General features: G+C 38.8%; 1 protein-coding gene across 4 annotated transcripts in view; it reads right to left on the reverse strand.

Annotated features, from left to right (window-relative positions):
- dclk2a (doublecortin-like kinase 2a) overlaps positions 1 to 26761 on the reverse strand; it is a 31914-nt gene that overhangs the window by 3420 nt on the left and 1733 nt on the right. For 2 of the 4 annotated variants that reach the window (XM_078943357.1, XM_078943360.1), the window contains exons 2-16: positions 20599 to 20936; positions 10266 to 10368; positions 8152 to 8247; positions 7933 to 7980; positions 7178 to 7257; positions 6114 to 6201; positions 5903 to 6008; positions 4154 to 4211; positions 3764 to 3883; positions 3541 to 3687; positions 3326 to 3459; positions 3160 to 3237; positions 2479 to 2575; positions 367 to 447; positions 173 to 286 (exon numbers count right to left, since the gene is read on the reverse strand). In XM_078943357.1, the coding sequence (XP_078799483.1) occupies positions 173 to 286; positions 367 to 447; positions 2479 to 2575; positions 3160 to 3237; positions 3326 to 3459; positions 3541 to 3687; positions 3764 to 3883; positions 4154 to 4211; positions 5903 to 6008; positions 6114 to 6201; positions 7178 to 7257; positions 7933 to 7980; positions 8152 to 8247; positions 10266 to 10368; positions 20599 to 20936 (1688 nt within the window). The remainder of the gene's footprint in view (positions 1 to 172; positions 287 to 366; positions 448 to 2478; positions 2576 to 3159; positions 3238 to 3325; positions 3460 to 3540; positions 3688 to 3763; positions 3884 to 4153; positions 4212 to 5902; positions 6009 to 6113; positions 6202 to 7177; positions 7258 to 7932; positions 7981 to 8151; positions 8248 to 10265; positions 10369 to 20598; positions 20937 to 26761) is intronic. The other 2 variants (XM_078943358.1, XM_078943359.1) reach the window with 2 other exon arrangements.

The raw sequence follows: 26761 nt of genomic DNA on the forward strand, positions 1-26761 counted from the left end.
TGCTGAGAGTTAATCCAGAAGAATACAGAACTGACATGAAATATGGGAGATGAGCTCAAGCGATGGGTATCTGGGTCAAACCTTCCCTCTCCTGGCAGCTCTCCTGATTAAAGCCATGTTAGGACGTTCTCGCAGTTGGACCAAATGTACTAATCTGAGCCGGTCTGCTCACCATGATGACAGACACTCCAGCCGGGGCACAGCTGTGCTTTGGTGCGCTGTTAAAGTGAGTCTTCAGTTTCCCCGTCACCTCCATCTTCATGTTGTTCTCTGTGACTGCGTCCTCCTGCATGGAGGGGTTTGGACAGGACATGTTACGCTGCAGAAGTCTCACCGCGCAAGCGTGCAAAGGCGGCTGCGGAGTACCGTGACCCATGGGTGTGAAAGGACGCTCTGAGCCGTGTGCCGGGCGTCCACGTTGGTCTGCAGCATCCCCTCGATCAGGTTCTACAGGAGCACACAAACAAGATCTGGTTAAAAACAGTTCAAAACATTAGCAGAAATGAATATTCATCACAAGTTTACAAAGTTAGGAGTGGCATCTGCTTTTCGTACTAATCTTTTCCAAAATAAGCTTCTGCATATGTTTGATCATATTTGTGTTAAGTTAAATCTATCACTGACAAAAAGTTACACCATTCATTTTTCTGTAAGAAAAGCAGCCTTTTCAGTGAAAGGATCACGCTTCTTCTCTGAGTGCCGGGAGCTGCAACCTTTCACATTAAAAAGAGACATTTTTATCAAAATCTAACAAGAGCTGAATATTCCACCTCCCCATTTAGAAAAATACACTTATTTATGGTTATCTGACCATTAAGCTATTTATTTATTAAATTTAGCCATTAAATAGTCACGTAAATAAACACTCAAATTTTACTACTTATATAAGTTTAAACTTCTAATTTTTAAAGCAGCATATTTAAGTTCCTTTCAAAATAAAATACACAGTGTGTCAAATAAGACCCCCCTGCTGCAGCAGATTTAATATTTTTTTTAATTAAGAATGTAGTCATAGTCAAAGTCATATATGACATTTTCTATCATGACTTTGGTGCATTTTCATCCTTCTTGTTCTTTTTTGATAGAATATTAACATGACAAACCCCAAAAAATCTATGTGTTTAAATATAATTCTACACTTGAAGAATTTTACCTGTGAACAGCAACTAAACACTGTTGTGCAGCAAAAGATACGAATATGTACTTTAAACTCAATCTAACAATAAACTACTGACAGAAATTTTATACTTTTTACCATCATTTACCTGATCTGTAAAAAATCTAAACATAAATGACAAAACCTCAAACCTAAAACAAATTAACCAAAAACTACAAAACCATTATGTTTTTAAATCATCAACATTTTCCTTTATAGCCAAAAGAACAAAAGAGCTGCATGTGGCTCTGGAGTTTTCTCATGAGATTTATCCTTAAATATAAAAATGTACTCAGAGCAGCAGGTTCTGTAGAAGTGACTTTAGATGCAGCAGCTTTGGAAACTGCACGTTCATTTTATTTACTTCACTTTTATTTACCTTTTATAGCCAGTGGCTATCGCAAAATCCCATATTAATGCATTAAAGATCACTTTGACAATAAAAAAAAAGCTTAAAAAAAACATTTAAGAAAGTAAAACCAAATTGCAGAAACCAAAAAGAAACAAAAGAAATGTCCAGAAATCAAAATGAAATGTTAAAAAATGAAACAAAATAAAACTGGAACAGGTAGCTATTATGGGATACCACCGATCAGATGATGATGATTTAATTTTGAAGAAGTCTGAAAGAAGAAGAATGTTTTGCCTGAACTGTGATAAAGAGTTGATCGAGTAATTAAACATTTGCAGTGGGTGTGGCCAAAAGCGTAAAGAAATATTATTTGTTGGAAGAAATTGCCAACTTTCCTGTTGAAAAGGTGAACAAATGTCATCATCCAATCTGTGATGTCCCATAATAGCTCCCTTTTCCAGTTTCTTATATTGTTTCATCTTTTTGAAATGTTATTTGGATTTTTGAAAATTACTTCTGTTTTTTTAAAATGTTTTCCTTTATATTTTGGTTGCTTATTTCCCTTGTTTATTTATTTTGCTTTTTAATTGGTCATTTCGATCTATAATAAACTTTTGTGTTGGCACTTCAGGGCCACCGTACATCTGCCCAGTTGTTCAGTTCTTGAAATGTAAAAGATCAGGATTTTGTGACTTTGTTTACAGTGGCTTAACTTTGCAGCATCACTAGTCACCACCACATGAGAAAGCTGAGCGTCACTTCATGCTACACTGCAAACACAAGATCTTAGCAGCTTCATATCAGCTGTGTGAGGTAACCGATCCACAGCCGTAGGTTATCAGTCAGCAGTTTGAACAACTGCACAGAGAGTGATGAGTATTTGGGTATTCAAATAACAGCAGCTGGACAGCAGTTCTAAACTTTCTACAACCACTTCTTTCCGTCTTCAAAGGTGACCCTCAGCTCCGACCTTTGCAGAGTGGGAGACGTTGTCCCAGTAAGGACTCGGAAACTCAAGTTGGCCGAGAAGGATCTGATCAAACAGCTCCTCTTGTTGGTTGTTCTCACTAGAACAAGGAAGAATTCAAATAAAACAGTTATTCAGGGCACAAAACAGATTTCACAGCTGCTATGGAAGCAAGCATTCATATCATCTGTTCAAAAAACGTTTATTGGGTTTGTCACAGCTTGGATGTAATGTTACTGATGCTGTGAGTTCCTAACAAGATAACAGGAGACATCTAACATGTGAAGAGTTTGATCAATCACTGGAAGTCAGTTTATGGCTTCAAATACATCAACATAAATTTAAAAATTCCCTTCAAATTTATAAAAACTCTCTCTTCCTATCAATGTTTGCATATATGTAAATACCTATATACTTGTGCATATATATATGTGCACATATCAAATGCACTATTTATGCATATAGATACATGGCAGGTTTTTATAAGTTTAAAAAGATTTTTTTTTACTTTTAATAATCATTATATGCAATAAAAATAATATCTAATAACTTACCAATAATATAATTCTTTTTTTTTATTTAAAAAGAGTTGATTCTTTATCGTCTTAATAATCCATGTTGCAGAGTTGCAGCTGGAATTCTGTCGACACGCTCAAACAAAGCAAAGAAAAAGGAAGGAAGTACCTCCTAAACGGGGGGAAGCCACACAGAAGGATGTAAGTGATCACCCCCGCTGCCCAGATATCTACTTTCAGACCGTACCTGTGGAAAAAAACAACACACACACAGTGAAAGCACACACTGGTTATACTTTGCATCTACACTGAGAACTATGAGGTGTCCTGTTTACCCGGTTTCAGCAATGATTTCTGGAGCCACATACGTGGGGGTGCCACACACAGTATACAGCGGCCCCTCCACCACTGTGGCCAGCCCAAAGTCTCCCAGCTTCAATGACTTGGTGCCATCGTGATGCTCATACACCTGAATTGAAACACTCAGTTAAAACATGGAGAAGCTGGATTTGTGAAATAAATCAATAGGATTGCGTTTGTTGGAGTTTACCAGCAGGTTCTCTGGTTTAATGTCTCTGTGGACGATGTTCATACTGTGCAGATACTTCAGAGCTCCAGCCAGGTTGCAGACCATCATGCTAGCATCTCTCTCTGTGTATTTGGCTGAAGACGTGATGGCATCAAAAAGATCCCCATCCTGTCCAAATATACATACAGAGTTTTAACGTCATCGTACAAGAGAAGGCAGAAAAAAACAAAACAGAAAATCTCACCTTTACCAGCTCCATAACCAGGCAGAGCTCAGAGGGCGTGACCATCTCCTCCACCAGCATGACGATGTTGGGGTGCTTCACCTTCCTCAGAACAGCAACTTCATTCTCTATGAGATGCTCCTGAGGAAGCACACACACCACACCCGCTCATTCACAACAGAGTCTGCACTGCTGTCACTTGTCGCATTAGAATAAGTGTCATGCGTGTGAAGATACTTGAAGACCTGACTTGGTCAGAAAAAGACAGAACACTGAGCTGCCTGTTAATAATGCATGGCAGGGATAGTGACGGGTATTCCTTACATGCGCCTCTCTGAGTAAAAATGTGTGAGAGCAGCTTGAAGGAATGCAGTGAACTGGGAGGAGAAGGGGAGGATAAAAGAGCCAAACCTTTCCCCTGCATCGAGCTTTGTCGATGATCTTCAGAGCAAACTCTTTCCCTGTGGACCTGGACAGAAATACTGAAATTAGGGAGAGCAATAAAAGCAATACTAAAAAATAAAAGCTTTGTGGTCTGTAATTTAAAATCAAGAGAGCTTTGAGTAAAGAGCCCAGAGACACACAGGAGAAGATACGAGAAGGGGAAGTGGTTGAGGAGGAATTACAGTCAAATGCTATGAACACAGTGGGCATGTGATGCGCGTTCAAGAACACTACACTTGGTGTCATATAAATCCATCTGGGCACAAACCACTATTATTAATTTCTCCTCCATGATCAATTTTTAAACGGTTGGCACTTCCATGAATTAAAAAGGTACACCATCTATACGCAATTGCCAAATCCAATTCCCCGAACGGTTGTACTGGTTTAACTTTTAACACACGTTCAGTTGCCGTGCATTTTGCACGTAAGAGCCCGAAAATGGTCTTAAAAACTTGTGTGGCGACACGTGAACGTGAGAGTTTTCAGCGCAGAAGCCCAAAACGTGCATTTACGCCCGTTTACATGGACTTTTCATTGGAAGTGTTCACTTAAATGCTCGTTGCCAAGGCCAGTCTGAACGTGGCAAAAGACTTTTTGTCTCATCAAATGCACCCACCTTTAGGCAAAGAAAAACTAACAAAGGTTTGTTGACACAACTCTTCTATTCCTCATTCCATGCTTAGATGATCCTCATAACCATAAACTATGAAATACAACTCACACTTTGAGTGAACAGACAACGCAATGCAATCTGAAAAGAGCGAACAAATCAGAGCACTGACTTCCACCAGAAGCATCTCTAGAAACACTGACAGGACAACAAGAATGCAAAATAACAAGCAGAAGAAAATCTGCATGGCGTCTGTGGCTAAATGACACTCATCTGCTGATAAGGTCTGAATGCACCGAGCCTGACAGCTTAGCAACTTTCTGCTGCACCTTTACAGTAGATTCTTTCTCTTCACAATACATGAGCCTAATGTCCCAAATACTTACAGTTCTGCATGTTTTAATTTGTTCAGATGTGGTGTTGGAATGCAGTTTGTATGGCTACAAAATAAGTTCTACTGCTGTCTGTCTGTGTGTAGAAGCTTTAGCTGTTTTCTAGGGTGTCGAGGTGTGAAAGAGGTTTAGCTGATGGAGTAAACCAGAGTTTCCCTCCAACATGAAAAACGTTTAAAACAGTGCAGAGGACTGATGCTAAAACATTTTAATAATTTAGTCGAGAGTTTGATGATTTTGGAGGCATTGGATGTAAAACGTTAACATTTTCATCTAAAAGATTTAAAGCTGGGTTGCTTTATAATCTCAAACTTATAATCTCAAATTTGAGAAGCTAAGATACTCACTTCAAGGTTCACCTAAGGCGCTTCATGTGACCTGGGACCCTTGACACTTCCTTATAATCTAGAGGTCGACTGAGCGCTGGTGTGGCGAATGGTTAAGGCTGTTACCACAGTTTTCTCATTTATTTCATTAGTACCTTTTTTGTATTTAATATTTTCTTATTTCTAAATGAGTTTGTGGTTTACTTATCTCCTTTTATTTAATAAAAAAAGTTTAAAAAAAGAAATGAATGCCCATTTAGCAAATTTAGCGCGTTTTTGAACACACATTACATGCCTAGTGTTTATCTAGATCTTATGTAACATTTTTGAACAGGCGTCTTTTTCATTCATGCTGTAAGAAAGGAAAAGAGTCTTGCTACGTTACCTCTCCACACACTCTCTGACCACAGCAAAGTTGCCATCTCCAATTACTTTTCCAACCTCATACTTTTGGTACAGAACTGAGGATAGCTCATGTTGGTTTCCATTGACTACAAAAAACACACAGAGGTTATCGCAGGAAAAACAATTAGATTAGATCAAATCCCTCCAAAAATGACCCCATGCTGTGTGCAGTAACACAGCATTAAGTGTACCCTCTGGACTGAGCTGAATGGTTTTCTCCTGGTGATTGCCGAGCGAGCCGTTTTCATTGGTTAAGGACATAAGATGTAGCGGAGGAATCTACAGGATGAAACAAAGACGAACAAATAAAGATGGACACGGATAAGATCAGAAGTCAGGAAAACGTCATTGAATGATTTTGAAAACTTTCACATGTGTTGATGTTTATTCAACATTTTGACTAAAGGAAAATTGTCTGAACATTTATTTAGTGGAGCGCTATCATCAAATCCAGAATTTTTAATTGTGATTGAAAAAATACAACGCTGTTGGTTAAAAGTAAAAGCAGCTGCAAGGGACCATCACAAAACCCAAGTCAATTAATCAATTCTTTAAACCTAGTCCCATAAAGTACATTCATCTTGTATTTCTTTTGTCCAAATATGAGTCTTTCCAGGTCATTTTTTTGGTCTAGATTCACAGACCGACTTTGTCCTCTAACGACTTTCTGATCGGTTTGCTTAAGCTGCATTCTTATGTTTTATCATTCCTTTGTTTTCTTAAACCTTAGTAATTTAGTAACCTCTTTTTGTCATGTACAGGCAAAAGGCAAAGATGTCCTTCATGAGATACAAAACAACAAATACACAATTCATTTTAGAGTTTAACCGCTAACTGGAGAAGATATCTGAGAAATTCTTGTTTGTATTTGTTAGACAGGACAGAAAATATTAATCAGATTTATGTCTCTCACCACCAAATATTCATGGCTGCACAGGGAGTAGGTCTGACAGTGGCCTGATAAAGTCCCTTGAGATTGATTTTGCTTTTTTTTATAGCAAGTGGGTCATGCACTGTTGCCTCACGCCCTCCTTTACAACGAGACTGCTAACGGGATTTCTTGACTGTCTTCAAAATAATTCATTTGTCTTATGGGGCGATGAAAGTCCCAGGACCTCTTTCTGCAACAATGACTTCTCTTTTTCTGAAAGTGTCATAAAACTATCCTAAACTAAAGTTCTTTCATTGATACATAACTATATCAGAACCATATCTGTGCCAGAACAACTATGGTACATTTGATTTATCGCCTTACTTTTAGGCTCAGGTTACTTTGAGGGCTGGTGGGAGATGGAGTGGATGATTTGGTAGATCTTGGAGCTGAGATCCCATTTACTGCATAATTGACAGGAAATGATTTATTAAATACAAAATAAGAATGTAGCATATACTTAAGTTTCATATAAAATTATCAAGAAGAAAGGTAATACTTCCTATTAAGACAAACTTTGCAGTCATTTTAAACATATAAATATTGATATATATATATACACACAGTACAGACCAAAAGTTTGGACACACCTTCACATTCAAAGAGTTTTCTTTATTTTCATGACTATGGAAATTGTAGATTCACACTGAAAGCCTCAGAACTTTGAAAATATGTCATATTGTATGCCAAGAGTGTGCAAAGAAGAACACTTTTTGGTTATGTATATAATTCCACATGTGTTAATTCACAATTTTGATGGCTTCAGTGTGAATCTACACCTTTCTTAGTCGTGAAAATAAAGAAAACTCTTTGAATGTAAAGGTGTGTCCAAACTTTCGGTCTGTACTGTAAATACACATAAATATACATATACATAGATACATGTACACAAATTTACACACAAACATGCACACACAGCTTCTGAAATTTAAGAACTCTAAATAGCCAAAAATAAGCTAAAATAAATAAAGACAGTTGAGTCTGTATTTGGAGCAAACTTTGATGCCCGAAAAGCAATTCAGCAATTTCAACAGTAATTAATGACTAAGGTCAGAAAGGGACAGTTTTTTTGGTCTTACCAGACTTTAACCAAGACCGATTAGCTGAGGAGTAGAGAGGTTGTCTTGCTATAGTTATTGGATAGAAAAAAGAATAACAAACAACAAAAATAGAATCTAAAACATACATTAAAATTTGCATACTTAAAACTTGTCATGCTTTTTCATGTATCTTGTGTTTTAAAATGTCACCAGATTTACCACTTAGGGAGTTTCATATTTTCCAGAATAATAACTTACTAGAAGCTGGAGATTTGCTGCGTCGGGAGAGTCTGGGACTCTTAGTTCGGTTTGGCGTAGTAGAGCGGCTGTAAGATGACTTTAGCACCCTGCATTCTGCAGAAAAAAATCAGCAGCAGCATCACTGTTAACTTCCTAAGCTAAAATGGCAACTTAATTCACCATAGCAACTGCTTTTTGGAATATACCAGTACATGCTTTGGCATCATGTGATCAAATAAGTTTTTTATCATGCAGGAGGTCCTGGTTTCTGGCCCAAATTAGCAATTAAGTTTTTAATGTGACGTGACATGATGTCGGTGAAAGTGGGAGGCAGGGACTCACTAGGTTGAACAGCCTGTCTGTTAATCATCCAGGGAATCAAATCCCAGGCTAGACAGCTATTGTGTCCTTTGGCAAGACACCAACCTTCACACTGTCCCCAATTGTGTAATAAAAAAAAATAACGTTTACACGCTATGTTCACAGTGGAATAGTTTGCATCTAAGAAAACTTTTAGAGGGAAATAGTTTGCAAATAATTGTAAATAAGTTGTTTAGAATTAGTGGAATTCAAATTATTAAGTCAAACCAGTTTATTATGTTAAACTACACGAAAAATATTTTTGAACCTGGTTATTGTACTTTTGAATTTTGCAATGGATTGATTCAGTATCTAAATTAGTTTTGTCTCAAGTGCCATGGTATTATTTTAGAGAAGAAGGTGCTACTTTTGCTCTTAAAGTAGAAAGAGAGTGTTTTTTTTTTAGTTCCGTCAAAGACCTAGTTCTCTTAAATGGAGCACATGGGTTGTAAGTGGGACAAAAGCTCCAAACCAGCTCTGAACACGAGCGACTTGCCACCTGCCATCATGTGTGTAAATTAACAGTAAGTCCTCTTAAATTCTTCTCTGGTACTTGTAAACGAAGGCGCTCAAACACAAATGTTGAGCAGGGGGTCAACACTTAAACTTGTGACAGCAATAAACCACCCTTCTCTCCCTCATGACAGTTATTTCTGAACATTAAGTGAATCTGCTTTCAAAAGAGGTCACAACCTGCTTTTGCTCTCCCAAACTTGTAACATGCAAATGCAGAACAACAAAAAATCTCACTCTATCAAGATACTGACATTCAAATGTAAGATTTTTTTTTTTTTTTGCATAAATGAAAACTCAAGTACGACAGAGTTTTAGAGACACGGTGAGAAAAAAAAATCTGGATAATTTAAAAAAAAAAATTTCTTACACAGGAAAAAAAGTCAAAATGTCAAAATTAAAGTCGAAATAGATTTAACCCACTACAGCAGAGTTGCCTGTTTATCAGATTTTTGCTTTAAGATGAAAGATGTGTAGCATTTTGTAAAGCTTTAAAAAAAGATAGGTTTAAAAAAAAAGGAAATTCTGAACCTTTTGACGACTCAAAATCAGATTATTGTCAGTTTAGCCGGCATTCTGTGGTTCGGTGTCAGTGAAGCTGAGTTTCATATGTAATATAAGGAGCTCAGAGACACGTTTGGGTAAAAAGGACCGCAACTTTATTTTCCTTTTCATTCACATACCCAGAAGTCCATTTGTCTTATTAGGTCATGAACCTGTCATGCACAGATCAACACTGCAGAAGGTAAACAGTGTTATATACGCCCCTTCTTCCAGATGAAACGGCCCGTTTTAACATATAACAAAGATGAATGAAAAAAGTCTGTTATATTAACATTAGAACGTTGAAAATGTCAAAAACTGCGCTTTCTCAGACAGAAGCATCACACAGACTTAGAGATCTTGTCTTTGGAGGAGGAATACAGGAATTTAAGTGGACAGCAGCAGGCATTCCGATGTCTTCATCAACAAGCTGCAGAGATCCTGCAAGCCACCCATCCAGGAATTAAACATTATTAAAAGTTTGGAACGTTATCAATAAACATTCAGCTCACCTGTTCGACTAAGTTTAGCCGTCTGCTCTGCTGTTGCGTGGCGTTCACTAATGCTCACTTTGACTTTAATCTCGTAAATGTACGAGTTTTTGTTTTAAATCTCGTAATTTTACTGCTTGATTTTTTTGGGCGGCCCTAAAACTCAGTTGTACTCTAGAAAAGCTGAAAAGTTTCAGGAACAGTCTAAACATGTGGCCATCTTACCACCGTGATCCAGCACAAAGTCGTCCTGTGCATAGCGATACTTCTCTGGACCACACGCTATGAACACATCATCTTCACCAAAGAAGTCCTGCAAGCTGGTAATCTAGATGAAAAGAAAAGCTGGTTTTAACGTGGGCATGTATAGAGAAGGGGCTGGACGATTGGTGGAAAAAGACATTTACATCTGCTTAAGTAATCGGATTACTCAAGTAACTTGGCTCCTTAAACAACATGTAAAACAGGAAGACAGATGATAGGGCAGATTAGGAAAACCGGATTCCCCACTGGAATTGTGCACAAAAGAAACTGGAGTGCAGTAGCAGTCCTTCACCTGGTTTTCTTCAGGATATCATTTGAGTGACCGAGCTGAGGACTGTTTTTGGCAGAGAGGAGCAGCTTTATGAAAAATTACCGGTACCTGATTTTACTGCGAGGTGGTGGAGAAGACATTGGAAATCAGATTACTGCTGTACATGTAAACACAAATTTCTTCTGTCAGCAGATGTCCACCAAGACCTAGTAAGACTTTTTTTGCTATAATCAATACATGTTTTAACACACTAGGATATGATCGATGCAGACATTTCACCAGCTTGTTTGTACGCGATATATTCTCCAAGTCCCACTTTGAAAAACCTGCTTTCTGCTTCTGTTACAGATACTTGTCTCCAGCTCTTCACAATGATTAAACCCACTCACCATCCCTGCAGACTGAGCTGTCACCCTAAAACACACACCCTCTGTGCTATAGTCATAGGACATGCAGGAGGGCAGCTGTTTCTTATCTTGTGCACATCGCAGAGGAGCTTGTCTTTCAAATAGGTACATTCAAAATTCAATCTGTGGCTGGGGACAGAGGATGAAAATTAGTTAAGGCAATAATCCTGAGTATTTACAGTGTTTCTCCTTTTAAGAACACTTCACACTGTTTTTGTATGCATTGTTCCTTTATTAAACAAATACACAAATGCAATTGAATTTTATTGATATAGCCCAATATTACAACAATAGTTTTCTCTAACAGTCTTCACACCACAAATGATTTACACACATTTATACAGGAAGCAGGAGTGAAGTGTGACAAGGACAGACAGACAATGTGTGCTCGCCATTTGCTTGATAAACAGCAAATGAGTTGCTGGTCTGAGAAAATGACAATAGCTAAATATGACCAAGCAATAGCATAATAAGGGTTGTAAAAGCAAAAATAAATGCAACTGTTATTTATATATTAAAAAAAACACAAGAAAAATAAGCTCCCCATATATAATTAGCCACATTCTGAGGGCATCGTGTTAAAACTAAAACAGACCAAAATCAGATCAACACTGACATCAAATAACTGATAAGAAATACTAAATGTATTTTGCAAGTCCATTTCATGTCTTTTTAAGAAAAGATTTGAGGCCCTGATCTTTTACTTTGCCAGTGAAGTCAAGCACCAGAGGACAGTTGTCTGAGAGTGGACATTACTTGGAGTGTTATTTATAATCAAACTTTCCTTTGGCTGATGAACCTCAACTTTTTCCATGAAAAGTTTGAACTACTGGTAAAAGTCATGTCAAAAATATTTTGGAGAGATAAGTCCATTTTCCCACTTCACTTTTTGTGCTCACATAGGGCATTCTGATCCTACCAACAAGGATATCGTCCTTAAATGTTGCTTCCTCTCAGCAGGCTGGGGGAGGTCAAGCTTTCTGGCTATTTGATTAATGACAGTGAGACAGCAGTACAGGAGACTGCTGAGGTGAGCATTGTCCTCCTGTGACAAAACCCGCCACGATGATGCTGCAGTCAGAGTACACTGGCGTTGGGTGGATCCCCAACCTTTCTGTTACAGCCTCTTGGTGGAATATTGGGTCACAGAAAGACACGAGGAACATTTTGACCTGCAATAACCTGACACTTCACTCTTCAAAAGACTTGAAAGCTGAACTGAGATTTGAGACTTGGAAAAACATGACTTAAGCATCTTTGGTTTGGGTCGTGTTTCACCACATCACATTGATATCATAAAGTACTGTTTGTGGCAGAGAGAGCATATCTCAAAACAAAGGTGTTACTGACCAGAATTTGCACACATTTCTACACTCCAATAGTTATAATCATTTGACTTTAAATGGAAGCTTCATGTTTCTTTTCCTGTGTACTGAACTGCTTAATGTTTGAGTGCCTTGAGAAGGTTTGGTGCGGTAACTTTGTATGTTTAGCAGCTAGTTGAATAGTGTGTAGCTCAACTCTTAGACTAAATAGTCATTATGTCATTGGACAAGTCTTTCATTCCCGCATTGAATCAAATTCTATCTAATAAAAATAGCTTTTATTAAAAAATAAATAAACTCTGTACAATAATACATTGTTATTGTAGTCTAAAAGCCAATTTTATCTGATGCAGAGTTTAAATGTCAAGCTTTTTGTCAAACACTATAGCTGTATAAACATCTCCGGTCTAAAGTCTTTTTACATTAGTGATCCAAGATGCCTTTACCTTAACTCTAGTGTGAAGATCTCTTATAAATGAAAGTAAATGTCATTAATAAACTCCCCACATGCCTGTAACTGATGAAGAGTGAGGCCACATCAGTGCTAATCCATGTTTCACTCAGATTTTAATCCTTTCTCTAAAACCTGAGTTGATGGAGCATCAAAATCTTTACTTGGACCCTTCCCAGCTTCTGCTACCACAGGCAGCACAACAAAATGTGTCACACGACTATTTGCTGCAGTTGTTCCACTTCTCACTAGTGGAAAGCAGATCACAATTATTACAGAAGTGGGCAGATACTATGATGGTAAAAAATGGGTCTAAATGGACGAGCTTGTAGATTTGATGTGAGAGAGAATGTAAGTAGAATGTGAAAACTTGCTCACCCAAAATCTGCATGTGTGTTAAAATCTTCAGCTGTAAAGTTTGACAGATAAAATCACAACTGACAAATTACCATTTGCATGTGTTCATTTAGTTACAAACTCAAATAGCTGATTACAATTGTGGGAATCTGCTGCTGCGAATCACGAGCGCGCTATAACTGGGCTCGGACTTTTGAAAGAATCCTTGCGAGACATTTGTGTCAAAACTGATCTGTGTAAGATAATGTAGCACTCTGAATGGTTGACTCCCCTCCTCTGACCCCCCTTTGTTCCATTATCGGACACAGATCAGTTTTGACACAAAAGTCAAATGTCAAGCTCGCTTCCAATATCGTATCATAAATACATATTTAATTCACCCAGGATGGTTCCATTGCACAAAAAAAGTTTTAAAATTAATCTAATTTAGTTTCTTTTAGTATTTTTTTATAGACCTTTCCCTGATCAACTCCAACACCAATGTCATTGTTTTGCTAAAGATATTTTCTGATCAAATTCATATGATGCATAAAGACAAGAATAATAAAATTAATATGAAGTGATGTAGGTTTACCGAGTCATTTACTTAAATTACCTGCAGGCATAAAAGGGCTGAAACAAGATTGGTGGGGGGGGGGGGGGGGGGGGGGAAATCACCATTTGTTATGTCATCAAATTCTACTTAATTCTGTATCAGTTTTTCATTCAAACTCCAAAGTCAGCAGCAGCATCCAAATGTGGATGTTTGAACCCTGCTGAGTCTTCATAAAACTCTTAAACTGGCAGGCTTCATGTGTGACATGAATGAAAAGTCCAAACATGGCATTTTTATAAGCCTGTGCTACTAGAACAAACTCCTGAACACATTTACTGATCACAGCAGGCCTCAACTTGATCCATCAGGGAAGCATTTTGCAGGCTTCTCCATTGCTTTGGTATTTTTTTACAGCACAAAACCCCAATAATGAGATGCTCTCTGTACTCTTGGATGTCTGACCTTCTCTTGTTCTCATCTGTGTCCTCTCTGCAGCTGTGCATACTTTCTGCCAAGCAGAGCTTGCTAACAGAACTGCAAACTCAGACAGTTTGTTTAACAAAAACAGACAGCGGTTTTGAAAAAACTCAAATCTAATCTAATATTTTGAGAGCTCCCATCTTTGTTTCCAAAGAAGGTTAGTGTGAAGCTATAACTACAAGTACTGCACATTATAAATGAGAGTTTATAGCACTAAAGAAATGACCTCCAAAACCCTCCTTTTGACTTGGAGTCAAACAAATTCGCACAAGAACTAAAAGCTTAAGGTCTCAGATAGATCATGGCTTACTAAGAATAAATAGAGAGCAAGATGCTTATTTAGTATGCCAGGGCAGAGCGGGAGCTAAAGCCAACCTGGCAATTAATACTGAACTCTCACTCAGACAGAAGCAGGTCTCTGAGACAGTTAAAAGCCTCTGGATTAGAGCGGTAAACTGCAGGCACGGGCAACAAAACTGGTTGAGATTTAGAAACATTTTTTATTTATTGTGCTGGCTTAGTGCTCACTACTCAGGTGTTTTTTAATGCATTTTTAAAATCTCACCAAGAATTTAATGTTTTTGAGAATTAAATTTATTTTAGATGTCTTTGAACATTTTATAGAAAAGAAATCTTCTTGAAGGAGTATTTATTGTACCAGTGACAAAATGAAATACACGTCATCCAGCTGAGGTCAGAATGCATTTGAAAGATGACCCAGAGTGAACTCTGAAAACAGGCGGTTGAGAACACCCAACACAATAGATGCACTTCCACTACCCCCCCTTTAGTCCTGGGGGGGGCTGCAGTCTGTCTGGGGATCTCTGGGGGACTGCCAGGTTTTTGTTACACTGAATTACATCAATATATATAATAATTAGAGATCACTTATAGGACAAGTATGTACCAACTTCAAAATATCATTTCTCTATCCAAACTTTACAAACACACTTTTATAAGGAAAGATTGTTTGTTTTTTCCATTCCGCCTTCACATTTTATGTTTTGTAATTCTTGGTGAAGTAATTTTATATTTACATTATTGTTAGCAAAAGCTTTTTTAATGCAGTTTTGTGCCATTTTAGTGAGGCAAAGAGAGCTGAAACACAAAATATTGATCTGTCGTTTGTACAATTTTAAGCACAAAGCAGAATTGAGTCAAACAAAGAAATACACAAACAAGCAATTATTCTTTAAATGTTATGGTTTTATGTATTTTTTCAGAAGAAAATTTGACCATAAAATAAAAGTCCAAAATGGACAACAGGGTACAGCTAAAGACCAAATGGGGACGCAACTCTTGGATGGTATCACTGCACTGGTGTCAGATGGTGCCGTATACTAATGACAGAACAGAACAATAGGTGGGCATGCAAATTTCATGGCTGTTGACCTAAATGTTGGCATTTCAGCCAGACTTCACACTGGAAACAGCTCGAGCCTGACAAGCAGATGAGGCCCGCGTCTGGCCTTGATTTAAGGTTCTTTTCTGTATGCGTCATTAGCTTGCTAAAAAAAACATGCAAATGAGAAGGCATCCTGAACTTTACACTGACAACAAGGTGAGTGGGCTTTATGAAACTTGGGGCAAAACACAATGAAACTGAACAACCCGTTCACGCACATAGCGTTACACTGAGCTGGTTTGGAGTATTGGGGCTAGGAGGCAGTCATCATTAAGAGTTTGTGACACTGGCGCCTTAGTGCATCAGTGTCACTCTTGTCAACATCCTCAACCCACTTATCTGTGATCATCATCCGAAGCAGCAGCCCTGATTTATACAAAACAATGGTCATGTTCATGGAATTAAAAGAGGAAATACCACCTCTACCACCACTTTACGGTGGTAGAGACCAACACATTTTGTTATACACACAAAGCCAATGAAGGAACAATAAATGCATCTGTCTTTTAAAATCTTCTTATCTTCTTTTTGTCTTTTGCCTGTTCCCTATAGAAGCTGCCACGGTGAGTTGATTGACTCCATTTAATGATATCCTCTACATTCTCTTCGCTCACACCAACCACCCTCATATTCTCTTTCACTACATATCCATGAACTTCCTCTTTGGTCCTCTTATAAATCTTTTTCCTGGTAGCTCAAACTTCATCTTTTTACCAGCATAATCATTGTCCCTCCCCTAAACATGTCCAAACCATCTCAATCGTCTTACCTTCATTCCCCTCTAAAATGCTCTTCCCTCAAAATTGTGTCAAACTTTTTTTTAGATCTACAAAGACACAATGCATCTCCTTCTGACCTTCTCCAGAAGGATTCTCAAAGCAAACATTTGACCTGTGGCAATGGAACTATATTGTTGCTCACAGATTCTTAGTTCTGACCTCAGTTTACCCTCTACTACTACTTTTTCCCATAACTTAGAGTGACTCAGTAGCTTAATTCCGCCACAACTCTGCATGTCTTCAACAGCTTCCTCTGCTAATCTGTTGCTGTCCAACATTTCCTTCATTCATCAGCTCTTCAAACTTCTCCTTCCATCATAACTTGTAGAACCTGCCAACACTTGATCACCCAACCACATCCTTCCATCTCCATTCCTCTGCTTTGCCAACCTGTACAAATCTACCTCTACCTCCTTTTTGATCTACCTGCCATTCAAGACCACATGTGCCCTTTGTGTGGCTTTTGCCACCTCCACCCTCATCTTGTATCGTATCTCTCTACTTGTGTACAGAGAGATACAATATTTCAACAACAAGTCTACTTATCTGCTTTCCTTATTCCAGATGACACACAAAGTACCTTCCTCACAACAACCACTCTGATCACTTCAGCTATTGCTGTCCAGTCATCTGGAAGAACCTGTTTCCAGATGTATATCTCCATTAGTTAGGTGGGGGAGCGTGGGTCTAGCAGAGGGGGGTGGGCTCTATGTTTGAATTATAGTGCTGGTTTATATATAATTTTTTTTGGTGTACAGCACTTAGTGTTATGTTAAGTTTGATAATAGCTATATAAATAAAGATTGATTCGATGTGACAAATGCTCTCCCAAAGCCTATTTCAACTCCTCCCTAAAAGCCAGACAGTCCTCTTCCTTGTTCAGCATTCACCACTAGGTCGTCTGCTTTGCCATTTTCGTCTTCATCTTACTCAATACCAGAGTCATCCTACACACTACCATTGTATGCTGTCTGTCTACACTCATCAAAACCCTTCCTTCAGGATCGCTCCTATTCTGTTCATCTTTTCATCAACACTAGGCCTGCACAATATACCGCAAATTTATAGTTATCGCAATATCCAGCTCCACAATATGCATATCCCAAAAGACAGCGAAAATTGCAATAAATCGTAAACCTTAAAAATGTTAATACAACCTTATGGCAGCTTGAAGCATTTAACCAATCAAATAAATCCCTTTATGCATTTGACCAATCGGATGGACGCTTTCAACTTGTTGACCAATGGGATGGAGGCCTATTATGTTAGATGTTTGTCTCCTATGTTGACGAGGGTCATTTGGAGTATAATTTTTAAACTGTTGCAATGAAATATTTTTGGTTATTTTGTTATTTGTTTATATAGCGCAAATTATACCGTTATCGCAATATTAATCTCAAGTGTCACAAGTTTTTTCATATCGTGCAGCCCTAATCAACACCATGTTAAAACAGCTTGGACCAGCCCTTCATTAATAAACCTTCCTCTCTTTTCATCTGGTCTGTTGAAAACTAAGACCATCCACCTTTCTTCTTTTCGTCACGTTGGTCAATTCTCCACATTCAAAGCTCCAGCTCTCTCTCACCTTTCCTTTTTTTCTCTTTCATCAGCACCATGTGGGTCAACAGCACTGGTGGTTGTTGTAGTTATCCCGAGCCACAACTGATCTGGTAGTAAAATATGTGATTTGGGTTTGGTCTAACATTGGATGACTTCCTGACTCAACACGCATTTACCCGCACACGAAAACACTGGATTGTGGCCTTTCATGGTTGCATTCTTTAACATTTTCTTGTAGGACTCACATAAAACCAACAAGCGTCAAAACAAAAACAAGACAAAATAATTGAATGAAAAACTATCGAAAATCTAAGTAACTCTATCAGTGAACTCTCTTTAAACAGCATAACCGCTTTAACAAGGAGTATAAAAATAAAAGCATCTTAAGTTTATTATAAATGATTAAAGTACACATCAATGTCATGTGCAGGAATGACAAAAGTAAACAATACATTAACCCACAGTTAATAAAGTGTCTCATTTTGTCTCTGTTGTTCTGTTGCTGTGTCCTCAAAAGGCCTTTCAGGGTTCCAGACAGACAAGCTTTTTAGTCCTGCAGTTCTAGTGACCCGAGTCTGTTTCCAGCCTTTGGTTAATGGGCAGACTGTCATTCTGATAACATCAACCAAGAGAAAAGGATTGTGAAAGGCAGACCAATTCCAGCACGTTGTAAATTTCCATCCGCAAATTCCAGTATGGCCCTTATTTACCCAAGTATGAAACTTACAACTTTTTGTAAAATCCAGAATGTAAATATGAATTGCATAGGACAGTTCTGTCCCCTCAGATATAAGACACATGTATAGGCAGGACCAGCAGCTTTCCATCAACAGAGATATAATGGAATATAAAATTCCTTCTTGGTTTGAGTCCTTTCTTGGAACAATTACACTAATATAATAATACGTGTACTCATTTTTAAGATGCCAGATGAAATGTTTGTGTGCTATGATAATGCCTGATGGATTTCTGTAGGTTATTACTTATTAATTAAACCTATTCCTAATACATTAAAACAACTAAGTGAGACTTTTCTTATGTGATTTTTGGCACTAAAAGGGGAATTAGAACTAATGTAATTTACACTATAATATAAACTGTTGAAATTTAGACACGTTCACTACTTTTATTAATCCACATAAAAATTGGCTTTAAATTTGGCTTTGAACTTTGTAGTACCAAATGTGGAATCATTTTCTCTATGTGTTCATTTCAACAGCTAGTTAAAAAAATAGATAGTCACTTTATAAAAAAGCATCAATTGATTGGTTGAACCAGTGGAGCTTGCTAAAGCTTTTCCTCATGTGAGGTTTACATTGGCCTGAAGGCAAAGTTGGTGAAAGATCATCTGTTTTTGTCTAAGCACCTATAAAGAGACTATTCCAAACAGGTTTTTTTTATACAAAATTCACATCGACGTTTCTTTTGACTCTTAAAAACATACAAGTTTCCATCTTTACTGAAATTTTGAAGGCTTCTTATCCATTTCAGTTGGTTTTCCAACTCAAACGACCAATGAAGCCATTTATCCGAGAAAAGCTAGAAATAGGGTAGTAAATTAGATGAATAGAACATACGACTGGTAAAAGTTCTGTGCTTCATTCTGTGATACCAGCACTGGTACATGTCATCTTATTTTTAAAATTTTGTTTCATCCTTGAAATTTGTGTCAAAATTTTTCTAGCCAATGAGCAAAAAACAACAACAAAAGAAGTGAAATGGCAGCCTTTTTTCTAAATGATTGATTTTACGAGTTATACAAGTTTGTTTTTCTTTTCCTGGACAGCTTTGAGATGTAAAATAGGGTTTCCTCAGAAAAGCAGCAGCTGAATGTGCTGGCCCTGATAAACAAGATGTACAAATGACGGGCAGTCTGAAAAGCAGCCCTTATTCAAAGAGAGGAAGGGGGAGCGGACAGAGGCATTTTGTGCAAGCACATTTATACACACAAACACACTTCTGTAACAACACCACCACCCAATTGATCTTCAGTGTCATAGGAAGGAAAACAGACACACACAAAAATAGGAATATACTATAGAGCCCATTTAGTTCATTACAAGATTAACTCCATGAAGTAAAACAACAAAACAAGTATAATACATGTAAAAATAAAAGGCCATGAATTATACATTCATAACCTTAATTGCAATTGCATTTTGTTTTATTGGCTGGTTTTTATTGAATTAAAAATATTATCAGGATTTTCAAACACATTCGTGTCAGTCATTCCAGTCTGCCACAGCTGACAGCTGCACTGTAAAGCCTTCTCCCAGCTCAAAGCTCAGATGATGTGATGGTGCCCAGCGTCTTACTGGTTTTAACCTTGCATGTGTGTCTGTATCCGACTGTGTGAGCGCAGAGGGAGGGGCGGAAGCGTCTGAAGGCCAGGTGGCTGGGGGCTCTGATTTAATTTTAAGGAGCAGATGGTTTACTGCTGCTGAGGGAAGGATTTTTCTTCTTTACTGTGAATGTCTGCATATGTTTGTGGCTGTGCGACACAGGAAACTCAGCCTCAGAGGGGTGTTTTGTAGAAACTGGATACTTGGTTATTGCACCAAAACATGGAAAATCAGAAACATTACTTGAGTCGGGGTAGAACAGAAACATGCAGAGCATCAAGATTTATATTTTCGAAGTTTGAAAGCTTATCGGGCCATCTACAGATATGTGTAATGCTTCATATGCTTAAAAAGTTAAAAGCCAAGTTTCCAGTAGACTCACCTGCTTGCCTTCTAGCGTGTACAGCCTTCTCACAGCTCCAGAGTCCAGCTTGATGGCATCGGTGATGTCGGCGAGAACCTGCTCGAGGGAGTGAGCCGTTTTCTTGTTGAGCAGAATCCGGACTGCTTTGCGGGGTTTCACACCACTGCGGATGACCGTGACCAGCTTGGGTTTGATGAAATCCTTTGATTCCCGCAATGGCTCAGTCCTCAGCGGGATGAGTGAGGACAGAGAACGGGATGTGGTGGACTTGCTGCCCAAGGACCAGTTGGGGTTTACATTCCTGGAGTAATCTACACGCCGAAAGGGTTCGTTGGAGGCGCAGACATAGCTCTCACCTGCAGAGATACATGAGATTGGAATCCCTGCATTAGCCTGGCGACCCGTCCAAGGTTTGCTCAACAGTAACTGGAATAGGCTCCAGCAACCCCATGACCCTATAAGGGATATAACTGGTTCGTAAAGTGGATGGACAAAAAAACTGCTAATGCTCTACAAAACCATGACATTTAAGTAAAGAGAAGCAAGCAGCATCGTAGGGAGACTAAGTCCAGGATTTAAATGTCATCTTCCTGCTTCTTTCCCACTACTCCTGGCCTTGTAGCCTTTTATTCCACCTTCTCCAGGTTATGAGCATTGGTGAGGTGAGGGACATTTAAAAACAAGGTGGCCCCTTGGGTCTCAGTTTGATGATTCTCCTGGTTTCTCTGAGTTACTTTTGATCTATTGTCAAATTGTTCCCAGTGGTCTTTTAATTATGACTATGCTGTTCTTAGCCCAAAATCAAAAAATCTGTGTTGTTTACTAGCACATAGTTCTTTGCAGAGGAGCAGTAGTTTATTAGAAATTTGCCTCAGAGTTGTGGGCTGGACTGTTGGTGTGGTGGATTCCTGCCCCCATTTCAGAAGCCTCCACAGCGCTGAACGCTCTCTGCTTACATGCTCTCCCACTAGCTAACAGCCCCTGCTGCAGCAGGACAGTTTTGAGCCATATGCCAGCTCAGACAAGGAAAACAAAGACATGCATGGATCTTATGGTTCCAAATAAAATTGGATCCATCAGAGTGGAGCAGAGCAGAGTCCTTTTTGCCTGCCCAGCACATCCTCTGTCATAAAAAAAGCTCTTTTTCCCCAACCGAATTTTTTTTGCCTGCTCCACATTCACAGCAATTTGAATAAAATAAAAAATACAGGGAAATGCAATTTCAAGCTTAATTTATGTCCTCCATCATGAGAAAAATGCAACAAGAACATGTCAAAAAGACCAAAAACAAAATTTTCATTGGTGTGGTATATAGAATTAATTACAAATAACAAGTTGAAAATAAAAAAAATAACAAGTTGAAGCAAACATATGTTTGCTAGGTCATCCCCTTTTAATTCACTTCATCCTAAAAATAACTATGCTTAGAAAATGACAAATTCATCCAATCTCCTACCTAAAATTTACAAATGTGGGAAAGAACTCAAATTCAGCTTAAACAGATCACCAGCAGGGTGCACTTCTGAAGTCATTACTCGGAAAGCCAAGTCAGCCCCGCGCACACGGCATCACAAACATGTCAGAGGAATCAGCTGAACAACACAGAGTTAACATTCTTTTGGTTGGAAACAAACAGGCTCATTGAAAGGCAGCAGAGTTCTGTCCTCTCTCCCTCTCAGCTGCTGAGCCACTGCGCTGGCCTTTCTCCAAGAGAAAGCATTGTGTTTCATCTGCCAGCATTCCACTTGAACACATTACCACACAAATATTTCCCCTCCAGAACAAAGCTATGTCTGAGATGCATGAGGTTGGGTCAAAAAGAAAAAAAAAAGGAAACGCCAACAACTGTCAGCAATTGTTCAAAAGCCTTGATTCTCAGATCTGAGATTCAGCTCTCCAATTCGACAATGAATGGGAACATGACAGATTATTCCTATTTGCTCTGCATTTTTCCCCCCTAAGGAAAGTCGTTTTCTTGCTAGATTTCTAACTAGAAACCAAAAACATGACCCTTAATCTTGAGGGTTTTTTTTCATATCCAGCATGTAAACTGTCTAATAAAGTTAACGTCCTGCTGAACTTCCTGACTTTCTGAGTCATCATTCTTCAAAGACAGCTGATGACTCAGTCATCTTTTGAGTCATGGAGAGCACATGTCAAGTTTTCACACACAAAAAAAACTCAAAAGAGTTGTGACAAAAAGCTGTCCTGTGTAATGCTCCCTTTCTGTGGCGATAGAACAAGACGCTGGTGTTCTGCAACCCTGCAGCTTTAAAGAGTTTGCTGAGACCTTCATGATAAATCCACTGCACTGCAGTGTTCATAACCCCACCAAACAAACTACTAAAGCAAATAGTATATGTAATGTATCAATTAAATAATCTAGATTTTATGTAGCTAATTTGCTATAAGTGATAAGTAAAGAAAACTGTAAAACAAACCTATTAATAAAAATAGAATTAACTGAATTTAGGAAAAAAATTGATGCAGTGATACTCAAAGTAAAAAGATAAAGTAAGACGGGTTTTATGTTTAATGTCAATGTAGCCAGATCTCTCCAAAATTGCTAAATAGGTGGGATGAACAGGGGTCCAAAACACTGGAGGCAGATTGTAAAAGGGATAGGGCTAATTCTCTAACGACTTTTGTGTTCAAAAGGTTTTACCTAAAATAACCCTATGACAACACTGGTTTCTCAATCGTTTTGTTTTTACTGCTTTAAATTTCATTCTTGGTAACTTAGGGGAGTTGACATCATCTCTGTAATTAATGTCATAATGTTATTTTAAAAAGATGCTACAGTTGTTGTTATAAAACTTTACTGTCTATTAAAGCTTAATAATAGACCAATGTCAACAGAGAGTTTTTCTTACCTGGGCAGTACCTTAACTAACTCAAACTCAGCTGATCTTTAAGTGGAACGGAGAATACTTTCTGCCACTAAGGCCTATGGTGCACTACAAAAGAGACCGTAGAGTTGCCATGACATCAGTACTAGTACCAAAGTGAAGGTATATGCAGCCGCAGTCATCCCGTTTGCTATACTCCATCGAGTGTACCACACTCTACCGCAGACATATCAAGGCTCTAACACAACTTCAGCTTCGCCATCTTCGCTTCATTCTCAACATCAAGTGGCAAGATCGTATCCCAGATGTTGAGGTTTTGAGACGAGCCAACACAGTTAGCGTTGATGCCCTAATAACATCGTCACAACTTCGATGGACAGGGCACGTATGTCGGATGCCCAACAACAGATTACCCAAAGCAGTATTCTACTCAGAACTTTCTCAAGGAAAAAGGAGCCGCGGTGGACAGAAACTACGCTATAAAGATGTGCTAAAGCGACACATGAAGAGAGCAGGCATCCCACACTACAACTGGGAAGAAGAAGCCCTACAAAAATCCAAATGGTGTGAAACTTTAAAGAAAGCCATGACAACCACTGAAGACCAACGCCAACGTGAATATGTAACGGGGTGATTCTTTTTTCCTACCTTTACAATTTGGTTTTTTAAATCTTTTTTGTTTTATTGATCCTGGTTGTGCAACCTAAAACTCCAAGGGCCCTAGAATGGCTCATGGCAAATCTGGTGATGAGTCACAGGTGTGTGTGATCAAGGTGGGTTGGAGTTTTGATCCTTTAAAAAGGATGAACAGCTGGACTTGGGGCGGGAAAAAGGAGGCGCACCACAAGAGCTGCACAAGCAGTGTTGGAATACCAGCGATGGGAGCCACACGTGTGGTGTTTTGGAGCACCAGGACGGAGGCTGCACGTGTGGTGTTTTGCAGCAGCAGCAGCGGTTGTGGTGCTTGAAGCATGCTAGCCCCAGGAATTGGACATTGTAGAGTCTGGGCCCGGCCACATGACCAGGGACAGCAAAGTGGAACCAGTGGACCATGGAACTGGAAAGTGGAGAGGGGACGCGACGAACAACAGCAGAGGGGTGTGGTTGCGACCTACCCCTCTTTCAGATAAGTAATTTACCCTCTCAGTTCAAATCCAAGTCAGCCCAAGATGAGATGTTTTCTGAACCCCTTCTAGTGGATTTTATTGCATGGGTTTTTACTGTTTCATACTGGGTTTTATTTGGTTCTGTGTGTTTTTTTTTTATTTATTAGATGGGGTTTGGACTGCATGCTCCTCTAATCATCCTGGAGCATTTGGACTGCTGGAGGCCGGACACTATAGGACTGGACACAATAAACATTTTGAAAACTTGCATCTGGTTGTTCAGCTCCTTACACAGAATCTGATCCACTAGAATCTACCTGTGTCACAAATACCAACAGGCACATTACCGGCGTCACTCCGTAGCAAATCCTCAAACTCAAGACAGTCAACTTCGACACACGAAGGACAGCCATATATATATATATATATATATATATATATATATATATATAAAATAGACTAATGTCTAGTTGAAATAATTTGTCAGTTGCTGACATTTGCCACTATTTTGTGTTAACTTTGACTTACACTTAGGTGCGACTTGTGCAATTTATTTTTTTAAATAAAAAGCAACACTCAGTAGATGGCACTGAAGGTGTGTGTGTATTGGCATTTGCTAATGACACCAAAGCAGAAGAAGTAGTGCAGCGTAGTCGTATGCTCTATACACACCAAGAATGTTTGGGGCATTCAAGAATGCGCTATATGTGGTTTTATGAACACACTTTTAGTATATGGTGTTCACAGCAGACAAGCAAAGAGCGGGAGGGAGGGGCTTCTTCTACTTTAGTTTTTTTTTTTAAGTTTACTAGCGGACGTCGGACACCTAGAGTTAGAAGAGGCTTGGTGCGAAATATCAAAGTGGTGCAAATCTCATGAATCTTGCTCCAGGCTTTTTCTTTCACAGATCTATTCCAATTTGTGAAAGATTCGTGTCATGTAATTCCAGCCAGGCACAAACCGCTATTATTAAGTTCTCCTTCATGATAGCTTTTCAAATGGATGGCACTTCTGTGTTTAAAAAGGACACTACTTATACGTCACTACCAAATCCAACTCCCCGATTGATCAAAGGTGAATTGTTTGTTGTTCAAGCAGTCAAAAGTTCAACTCGTTGAACTTCCAGTGCAGATTCAATGAACGTCCAGTTTGTACGCAAAGCCCGAAAACGCACTTAAAATTTGCATGGCAACATGTGGATGCACGGGTTTTGAATGTGGAAGCCTGAAACACAGGTTTACGGGCATATACATAGAATTTTCATTGAAACCGGTCGCTCAAAAGCCAGTTGCCAAGGCCAGTGTGTACCACTTAGCCCAGGGATCGGCAACCCGCGGCCCTAGTGGCTCCCTGGAGCATTTTCAAAAATGTAAAAAGACGGACAGTTTCAAAGAGGAGCAGGCAGAAAGCTTAGCTGAGAACATAGACTCCTTTCTGGCATCACAAGCCTGTATACTTAACACATGCACCACATTGAACATTGCACAGAAGTCATCAACCTCTCTCCCTTCCACACTCACGGTGCAACAAAAAGAAGCAACATAAGAGAAAGAATAAACTAAGATGGAACAACAAAACTGCCAAATGAAAAGAAACGTGGGCAAACAGAAATGCTCATGCTGAGCCCTAATTAGATCAGGAAACCATGTCCCACAATCCCCTGCTGCTAACAGACCTAAAATGCACGACTTTTTTTTTAACTTTATTGTACAAAACACAAATTTACAAATTAAACTTCAGATATGCTAGGGGAACATTCTTTTGTTCGAATCCTCAAAATAAAAATGACATCAAAAATCGGATTTCTTTATTACATTTCTTTAATTTCATCAAAGCAATGAAACATAAATCATTGATATTGGTTCATATTCATTGCAACCTGGGGGTTAACCCCGCCTTCAGCCCCTAAGGCTCATGGGAAGTGGGGAGTTTCGGGGTAAAACCTTGAGTGAGAGAGTTGTGAATTGAAGTGACTTCCATGCTCTTTCAGCTGTTCATGTGCTTATATAAACGGGTTTAATTCTGAAAAGGAGTTTTGGTGCCCTTCCTGCTTAATTTTGCTTGAGACAATCCGGGGTCGCGCGTTGTTAGCAATACGGATCGCTTTTCAATTAAGTACTACGCTAGCAGTTTGGCGTGATGTTCCCCGCTAAAGAGACGTCCCGGCTGGGTGGTTACAATATTATTGTATTGAAGTTAAACTTTCACAACAGAGGAGTCACGTGA

The sequence above is a fragment of the Oryzias latipes genome (genome assembly GCF_053564925.1).
Source record: "Oryzias latipes strain Hd-rR chromosome 1 unlocalized genomic scaffold, Olatipes_Hd-rR_3.1 chr1_Y".
In the NCBI taxonomy this organism is placed as follows: Eukaryota; Metazoa; Chordata; class Actinopteri; order Beloniformes; family Adrianichthyidae; genus Oryzias; species Oryzias latipes.